Source organism: Parasteatoda tepidariorum, chromosome 4, assembly GCF_982258835.1.
Source record: "Parasteatoda tepidariorum strain Cologne lab strain chromosome 4, Ptep-v5.0, whole genome shotgun sequence".
NCBI classification, from domain to species: Eukaryota; Metazoa; Arthropoda; class Arachnida; order Araneae; family Theridiidae; genus Parasteatoda; species Parasteatoda tepidariorum.
The window spans coordinates 65,836,918-65,847,247 of NC_141758.1; the positions used below are offsets into that span (position 1 = coordinate 65,836,918).

General features: G+C 27.5%; 1 protein-coding gene across 5 annotated transcripts in view; it reads left to right on the forward strand.

The window, feature by feature from the left end:
- Pax (paxillin) overlaps positions 1-7,891 on the forward strand; it is a 114,342-nt gene extending 106,451 nt beyond the window's left edge. For 3 of the 5 annotated variants that reach the window (XM_071182385.2, XM_071182386.2, XM_071182384.2), the window contains exon 9: positions 5,739-7,891. In XM_071182385.2, coding sequence (XP_071038486.1) covers positions 5,739-6,005 — 267 coding nt within the window. In that variant the 3' untranslated portion in view covers positions 6,006-7,891. Of the gene's footprint in view, positions 1-343; positions 393-5,738 lie in introns of all 5 variants that reach the window. The other 2 variants (XM_071182387.2, XM_071182388.2) reach the window with 2 other exon arrangements.
- The last annotated feature ends 2,439 nt before the right edge of the window (positions 7,892-10,330 follow it).

The following is a 10,330-nucleotide window of genomic DNA, read 5'->3' on the forward strand; positions in this document are numbered from 1 at the left end:
TACTAACTGAGTAGTTGTATTTATTATTTTTGTTGATGTATTACATGTTTATTTTATCCTTTTTGAACTGAGCATTAATTTTTTTCCTAGTTTAACTAAAAAGAAAACAATGTTTATTGTAAACTCTGGAAAACTATTTTTAGAAGAACTTTTCATTTAATTATGTTTTATTTTATTATGTATTGCTGATAATAGTAACGCCATATCAAGTTCAGCTGATTCATTATTATGATTATATAATTTAGTATAGTTTAGTACCGTGTTGGATTTTCAAGGACATTTTATATTTTAAACATATTTTATATAAAGATCTCATTTTTTTATTCTCAATGCTATTGTACAGGATGAAAAAAAGTAGAATTCAGTGTCATCACCGTATATAGAGTGAGAAGGTATCCATATTCGCATGTATATAAAATTAAATTGTATCGGTAATTACGTGAATTAACCACTAATTTAGTGTTTTAATAGTTTTACGAATTGCAGTCTTTCTAGAACTTATGACAATAAAAACAAATAGGAAGAAATATTATATTTAATAACATTTGTACCGCATTTCTCTAAAATGTTATAAATGAAAAAAACTTTTCATTTGTGGAGCTTGGATCTAATGCTTGTGTAGTTTTACTAATTTATGGATTTTAGTTTTTCATGGTTTTAATTTCTAAAGGAATTGTGTGGATGGTTGTATATTAATTAGTTTAATGCTTACGCTTAAAAAAATGCTTTTATAGCTAATATATTAGCATGATATGGCTGCGTTATATAAACTGCATGTAAATATTTATTATTTTTGGCTTAAATGATTAAGAAATTTTGTTTTTAATTTTAATAACGTGTGATTGGCAGTTTTTTTACTAAATGTTTTTGATGTTTACATTTTTGTGTTAAAGTATTTTTTAAACTTTTTGATATATTTTTATGTTTTTATATAATTGAGCTTTATTTTTTTAGATTTTCTTTAAATAAAGAAAAAAATTGTAGCAGTGCTTTTTCCCTATTCCCAAAATTTTTGTGATTGTTTTAAATGCAATTGCTTTTTGCTAATTCTTGGGCAATATACATAAGGTTATTTTTGTATCCATTTTTTCTTCCTTATACATTAAAGCAGGTTAAAAAAAAATTTTAAACTAATTTTTTAATGCTACTAGTTGTATTTGTCATTAAAATTTGTGATTAGCTTTTTTCTTCCTGACTACATTTTTCAAAAACATTTCATGCTGGAAAAGTAGCGGTACCAAAAAATTACTAGAATTGTAGTTTAAGCATAATTTTTATTGGTTTATAAGACATGAAATTTGTTAAAGATTAATAACTTTCATGTTTTCCGTAGAGGAAAACCATAATTACTGTATTACAATGTATTTGATTTGTGTTTATTCATTATTTATTTTTAAAAAACCCTTTTACCATTTATAAAATTATTTCTTGCATGATTAAGCAAATAAAAACAATAACTGTATTTTGGGGGAATCTTACTTGTATTCCCTTTTTCTATAATTATTGTAATTTTGTATACTTAATTTTTTTTACCAATTTATGCAAAAATATTTTTTTTCCTGACTTGTTTTTTTCCCCCCATGCATATTAAAGTTCATGATTTACCTACATATCTTCAATGTTGTTCTTCATGAACTTACTTTGTTTTACAAAATGCTTCTTTTAAAAAGATATAACTATTGCAAAAGAAATAATAATAATTTTAAAGCCTTGCTATAATAGAATGAAAAGAAAAATTACATAAAAAATTATTTATAAGAGATGTCACTAAAATTTCAATTATTCCTTAAAGAAAACAGAATCGAAACTTAAATGTAATCTGCTATGTAATAAATTGCCAAGTACTGCTATTTATTATAATTTAAATATTTTTATTGGGGTTAAAAAAATTAATGTTTATGTTAACATTTAACATTATGTTTTTTAGCTTTTTCTTAAAATTGTTCTTGAATATTTTTCTTTAAAAATATTGATAATTTTTACTCCAAAATTTTTCCAAATTACTCCAAAAAAGCTTAGTTCTCCCCTGCCCTCAGAAAAAGAATAAAAAAGTCCTTACTTTTAAGATTAAAAAAATTTGTCAACACTCACACTTAAAATTTTATTATTTTTTTTATAATTTATGTAGTAAATTACTAAAAGTAACTAGTGACTGTAATAAAGTTGGAAAAAGAAAACATCTGTAGTGCCTGTCTGTTTTTTTATAACATAAATGTAAAAAAAAAGAAAGAAAGAAATTTAATTTTCCTTTTTTAGTAACCAGATTTTAGATTCTTTATTACAATAGTTATAGTTGGGTACCATCAGTTTATTCCTGATTGAAACTAAGATAACTTTGTGGTTTTGAAAAACATTAAGTTTAGTTGTCTCCTGCATCTGTTTCAGTTATAGTTCCACTATGATCTTATTCCAATTCATCACTATCAGAATTATCACATTCGGGTATTTTATTACAGTCTGAACGATTTCATCATCTCTTAGCTGTTCAGAATACATATTGTCATTTTTTTTTGTCGTATGCCTCTTTAGGCAGAGGGGGTGCTATTGTTCTTGTTTTTCTGTGGCGCCATCTATGGCCAAGAATTTGACTTCTGCCACACCATTCACACAACCACAAACCCGTTTATAGGACGGGTCACATTCACACACACAAAGGAGAAAGGACATAGAACACAGAGAGAGAGAAAGAAACATCCATGCCTTGACCAGGATTCAAACCCAGAACCTTTCTGATGCAAGGACAGTTCCCTGCCCCCTACGCAGGCCGGTCGGCCATATTGTCCTTATCACAGTTTAATCCAGTGTTTCTTAACCTTTTTGGTATAATGGACCCCCTTTAAAATTTTTTAAGAAGTCACCGACCACCCCCCTGTGACAAAAATAATTGCAAAAACCATCCATTATTAGAAAACATTTAATTTTATTATTTTAATAGTATACACAATTTGTATAATTAAAATTTTTTATTGTGAAGGTTGCTGCTGCTTTTCCTTAATTAACAAATTGAATTGGGGGATAGTTTTCGACAAAGCATCACACATATCTTGTTCGACATTCAATCGATTTCGATGTTTTGTTTTTATTGTCACGAGTGTGGAAAATCCCGCTTCGCAAAGATACACTGTAGCAAACGGAATTATAGCTGCCATAGATCGCTTTACAAGCAATGGGTAGGCTTCCAAAGGTTTTGAAAATTAGGAGTAGTTAGCGGACCCCCAAAATATGACTCATGGACCCCTTAGGGGTTCATGAACCACAGGTTAAGAAACCCTGGTTTAATCAATCCATAAATTAACTAGAAAGAGTTTCTTTTAGACTCAAGATTTGAGATGTCAATGCAATAAAATCTAACACATTATCATTAATTTAAACATAGGGGGGCTGCAGGGGAAACTTCATGCAGATGTGATAGAAATGTGATAAAATTGTTGTTGTTAAAATGGGACTATTCGTCTATCAATCAAATGCAGCATCCCGGCTGACACAGGGCTGTCAACCAACGGCAGCTGTGACCAAGATAACTGAAGGCCCCATCCCCATATTATGTTTTCACATATGGCTCATTATTGCTTCTATTTTCTCTCATTATCAAAGATTGGTTCATTCGAATATCATTGTATCAAATTAGGTATTATTAAGGATTTTCGATTCAAATTGCATCAGCTTTTTGAAACGGAAGGGGTGTTTAATTATTGAAGTGTCTTCTGTCAGATAACCAAATTTTATCATACTTTGAAAAGTTTTTTTCTCTACATTTTTTAAAAATATCTTTTTGTTATTTATCGCTATCAGTAACTGAGACATAATTTCTCTTTTGTATTTAATATTATATTTCTTCAATGCCATTAATTTCTGATTAAATTTAACTCACAATTTAGCTAGCTATGTAGCTAACACTGACGGATTAAGTTTTTATGTACTTAATTTCTTAATAAATTAAACTCACAATTCAGTTAGCTATGTAGCTATCACTCATGGAGAGATAATTTCTTTTTCACATTTAATTTTAATAACCTTCCTATGTGCTAAATTTCTGATTAAATTTAACTCACATGTCGTTCGTTTGTTGCATCCAAAAATTAAAATATTAAGTGAACTATGAAACTCCTGCCAAAAAGAAAATGTGAACTAAGAATCCTTGAAGCATTTACCACAAAGTGATTTAAAAGAATTATTAAATGTAATTTTATATTCTTAACTTTATCATTTACTTGGTAAAATTGCATTTCATTAACTAAAAATGTCTTAGTGTGTTTAAGGATATTAATTATGCCCAACTTTTTTAACATTCAATGATCATGCCATGCTTGATTATTTTTATACCCTGGTAAATTATTGAAAACTTAAGATCAATTATTTTGAATGTTAATAGTACTTGGGGATGGCATTAATTATGTCCAACTTTTTTAACATTCAATGATCATGCCATGCTTGATTATTTTTATACCCTGGTAAATTATTGAAAACTTAAGATCAATTATTTTGAATGTTAATAGTACTTGGTCCTTGTTTTAGAGAATCGTCTGTAATCTAATAATTTGCAATTATTATATTTTTTTATCAATTCTTTATTATTTTTTTCTTTCCCTTTAAAATGTGAGGATTTGATTAAATTTAAAATCGTATAAGTAATCTATAGCATACATTATGTAAAGTTGCTTTTTTAAAAAATCAAAATCCTGAAGCTGCTATATCCCTTATAATAATTGTTAGAAAAGGAATTATTTAGTTAGCTATGTATAAATAGTAGTTCAGAAACTTTAAAGGTTGAGGATGGCATCTTGTATAGGTAGAATTTAAAATGGTTATAATTGAGTCGTTCACTGCCTTAAGTAATTAACTCAACTTCTTAAAATATCTTAAGTTTAAATGTCAAATCTTTGATTTGGTCATAGGTTTTTGTATTTAGAATAAATTTATGTTATAAAACAAATTTAAAAAAACGTTTCCTTGTACAGTAAGACCTCGATTATCCAAGCTAATTGCGACCGCTAGTACCTCGGATATCGGAAATCTTGGTTAATAGGAACCATGTATAAAAACCTTCCGAATTTAACTACTTGCGAATTTAACTACTTTTAAAGGGAAAAACAATAGAACGTTTTATAAATGATAAAAATAAACATATATGAACTTATGGGTCACAGCTAAAAAGACTTAAAAAAGAAATCAACTCTGGTAGTAAATTTTAAAAAGTAAAATGGAATTTTTTTAAACTATACTTAGTTAAATATCGAAAGACGCATTTTCAAAAATAACACAAATCTCAAGAAAATATTGTATTTTTAAAATTTACATGATTAAACTTACAAGTCACATGACCACAAAGTATTCATGGATGTTGTATTCATGGATTAACAAAGTATTCATGGATGTTGTCTTCTCAGGGTGTAATATTTCATGGAAGTTGAGTGCTTTTGTAGGGAATAAGTGCGTGTAACACGGATAACGAACTAATATGTGTATAATTTCTTCCAGGCTCATTTTGGAGAGGAGAAAAAAAATTTAGACTTCGTTATTGCCTCGGTTAATCGAAGCTTGGTTAATCGAGGTTCTACTGTATTTCGAATTTAGTCATTGCAAACAGTGAATAACTCATTTATGCAAGTGGTTGTTATATAAGTTCGCCAAAAATATTTAATTGCCAATGTTGTTTGAAATATTTTTTACTGATGCATTGATAGAAATGTTAATCGTTAAAGTGGTTGTTGAATTTTTTTTTATTTGTGCTATTTCAGGACTGTCGTCAACCCTTTAATGGAGGAAGTTTCTTTGAGCATGAAGGTTTACCTTACTGTGAATTGCACTATCATGCAAAACGTGGTTCTCTCTGTGCTGGCTGCCATAAACCCATTAGCGGTCGGTGTGTTACAGCTATGTCTCGTAAATTTCACCCAGAACATTTTGTGTGCTCTTTCTGTTTAAAGCAACTCAACAAGGGAACCTTCAAGGAGCAGAATGATAAGCCATACTGCCACCCTTGTTTTGAGAAACTCTTTGCTTAAAATATAAACTGTTTTATATTTTCTATTTTCTTTCTGCCAGCCCTTTTTTTTTTCGTCTTCAAACATATAAACTGTTATTGAGTTTTATCTTCTTCCTCTACGTGAAATATATGCTACTTTTTAGTTCTGCCCAAGTTTATTCAAGGTTGTGTCATTTATTTATGTGTCTGTATGTATTTGGGCGGTTCATGTGTCTGCATTGAATTAACTTTATTTTTTATGTGGCATAAACAAATCAACAATGCTTCTAGATGATATGACAATGAATAAGCAGTTAATTTATTTTTTGTTTCGGAATTTTTTTTAAAAAAAGTAATAATGTTTTTCTAATATTCAACGAAGGAAAAACTTTTCCATATCATGATGTATGTAATTTATTGCAAAAATCAAGAAGGGGCTTTGTGCATTATAAAAGCTTTTGAATTGTTTATTACTAACTTTTTTTTTAGTATAATAAAAGGAAATTTTAGTTATATTTATTCTACATGGTATATATATATATGTAATTTCGATTGCATATTACTACTTCCTACACACAAAATAATTTCAGCTTTTAGGAATTTTAAGTTGTGTAAATTTGAGAATACTCTGCTGGTAAGCTTAGTACAAAATGTATAAATTTTTAAATTAATCATTGGATTTTATTATCCTTTGGTTGTAATGAAATGTGCTGTATATATTAGACTGTTGCTGTACCTGTATTTGTACCGGATATTTCTAGTGTGCACACAAAAATATTCACTGTTTTTTTATTACGGATGCAACTGTAGTACATAGAAGTGCAGGGGATAGCACTTAATTTTAAATTTTAGAATTTACTATAAATATATCACCATGCGCTGTTATGTTTCTAAAAATCATGTTTTACGTAATTTTGACAGTCAGTAGTTTGATGAGTAAGTCTGTTTCATTAAATAATTTCAATTATCATTTTATTTTATATGAAATTTTGTTTTTTTTTATCCCTTCAATAATTTACTACTTTGACTGTCCCCTTGAAAAATATTTATTTTGTCCGTTAAATATTATTTTTATTATACCTGCTGTAAAAGCAATATTTAGAGTTGTAAGTTGAAATAAATACTGAAATTGGGTGAAACTTCCCTTTTTTTTCTTCTTTGTAATTTTAACTTTTATGTAAACATAACTTTTATATAAAGATAATCCTAAGGACAATTAATTATTCTATACTTGATGATGTGTTGCTTAAAAGTAAACAATTTTTAATTGTTGATTTCTAAAGCTTACTTTTATGTTATCATTTATGGCAAAATTTGCAGGGAAAAATAATTATCATAATAAATTATTTTAAGCAAATTATTAATAAAATAATAGTTTAAGAAGAAGACATTTAAATATTTTGTCACAATTCTCTTATTTGATTGATAAGGATTTTAGGTGCCACTCCTTCAAAGTAGAAATGTTGTATATAATTACAATTAAAATATGATGAAAACTATTTTTGTTCTAAGGCATATTATAAAGACTAATTGTTATAAACTGTAATTAAGAAATATATTACTTTTCATTATTCCTAAATTTATAAGGTTTTTATTTTATTATGAATGTTTTTTTTTCTTCGTTATTTGTTACTTATTAGTCTTCTATTATTTCATCTTATTCAGTTTAAAAATGTGCCAATTGTTAATTCGCTTATTGATATTTTATTATTCACATTGAAGAATCAAAATAATTTCTAATGTTATTATAAATTTAGCTTATTATGTACTTTTAAATACCACACTGGCTGTTAGTTGAATATTATTTTCTTTTTTTATGACATTATACCTATAATGCTGACGACATTTTGCTTAAATTATGATTGTTAAACTTGTTGATCTCTTAAAAATAATGTACTTTAACAATAAAAGCATTTCATGTTTTTAGTATTTTATTAGTGTTTACATTTAGTGAAAAAATTTTTAAAATTTATACCACACTTTATCTTTTCATATACACATGATTTTGATAAATTTTTCTTTTTAAAAACTTTCACTATGGTTGATCAGTGAATCATGTTAGTTATTAAATTCTTGTCACTCTAATGGAGGGGGGGTTATTAGTTCTCTTTTGTTTTTCGAAAGAGTTCATTCATAGAGAACGGTTTGAGTACTTTTTACATGGTCATAGGTTTATTTCTTAGGGTGGCCACTTGCCCTGAAAACAGGTGCTACATTAAATTTTGTGATAATTGAAAATATATAAAAAATTTAAAATTGCTTATGTTACAAACCATACCTTGTGATAATTTATCCAGTGATACTATTATTTCATTTTCTTGCAATCAGTAATACATTTATAAAAAATTTCTGGTAATTTTGTTGTTTCTATTTTCTGCCAAATAAACATTTCTTTTTTAAACTATTAATAAAATCAATAATAATGAATTTAGTAAAATATATATATATATATATATATAATTATTTCTTATTGTTTAGTACGAAACTTAATATCTAATAATAAATAATTTTAAATCAGTTTTCCCTATTAATGGTTAGATACTTGATACATTATCCACATTTCTAATTTTTAGTTACAATTATATGATTCAGTGTATTTTAAGCGACAAATATTATTTAATTAGATTCTAGAAATCGATTTTTAAGAGTAGCAACCCTTTTTCTCATTCATAACTAGGGATATTTTTTATACTTCAGGCTCATTATTTTTGTCATTTTGTTTAAATATTCTATGTAGTTTCGACATTAAAAATAGAAATCGCTAAGGGTTACTATCACATTGAAAGAGACTGCCAAAAAATTAAACCCTATTTATCAAAAGTGGCAAATGTGTCATGGGCTATTAAATGAATAAAATAACTCAATTTGTGCCGATTCTATCAAGTATTCGATCTTCTATTGGGATTTTTTTTTATGGGTTCCCAAATTGTTTTTAATTGGACTTTGTAATTTGAAAGTTTTTATCTGATTATCTTGGAAATTTTAACAGGAGGTATACCATCGAGATTCCTGAATGTTAATTGTTAAACCGTAGAGAAAAGTCAGAGAATTTATGAAGACTAAGATTATGAGAACGTTAACTGAAATTTGAATATGTTTATTCAATACATATGCTTATCAAAGTAAAAGAAGCTGTATCGTTAATTTCAAATTAAACTTTTAAAAAAATGTCAAGTGTACATATTGCTATATTAGGTTGAAATAAAATACAAAAGATTTCTTTTTAAAAAAAATTTCCGTGCAATTCGTTCTTATGTAAACACTAAAAGCATTCAGAACTAAAATCTGAATATAAACGATGTGTGCGTATGTATATATATATATAGATATAAAAATGAAATGTGATGCTTTTTCCCACTGAACAGAGAACCATACTGGGTTAATATTTTCGATTTTCATCCTTTATCCTGTTCCGATGTAAATGAATTTTAAAAATAATTAGCTTGCAAGTAATTTGCTTTTCTAGTTTTGAGTTTGTTGGTTTTTCATACATTTTTCATTCATTCTTACATTTTTTTAAAATTATTTCTATAACAATAATTTAAAAAATTTTTTTTTTCATTTTTATCTTAATGTATCTCAACACTTATATATCTGTTCTAATTTTCAAACTCATAAAAAAATTTTAAACTTGGAAATTGTATGAAACTCAGAATGGCATTAAACATAATGCATATGTATATAAACTTATAATGAAATAAGGATTGTGGAAATATTAAAATATATTTTTGATAATTTGAAGTGGAAAATTATTATGGAAGGGCTAAACATTGTAATACATTCCGTTACATCTGAGGAGAGGCAGGCTCTAGACATGGAACCGGTCTCCTCCGCTGAGGGCGTATTCAAGCGTTTTAACCTATGTGAAATATTTCATTTTAATTGAAATATAAAATTGCGAACAGTAAAAATGCAGGCTGCTAAATTTTTCACATTAATAAAAGCCACATATTTGTTAAGACTACCTTTATCTAGCTAGATATCTATTTTCGCATAGAAGAGCTCTGTTATTGTCAGTAATCAAACTGTTTAAGAACCAGTATATGTAAATTTTTTCACATTTTAAGCGGACCTCTACAGTTGGAAATACAAAAATATTTTTTATTCGTAAAGTTTTATGTCAAATGGAAGTCTGAGTAACATTAAAACATAAATGTAATTGAAACCACAGGATAGTTTGGCTGGTAGGACGTTGCGCCCATGCCTGAGGGTGTGTGGGTTCAATCATCACTTCAATCCGAAGACATCTTGTGTTCAAAATGGTGACTACTGCTCGCTAAATCTTTCGAGGGAGCCGTACGCTTTACAGTGATGTGATTCACACCCACCTCGCACCGACCACAGTGCTGACATAAAATATCATCG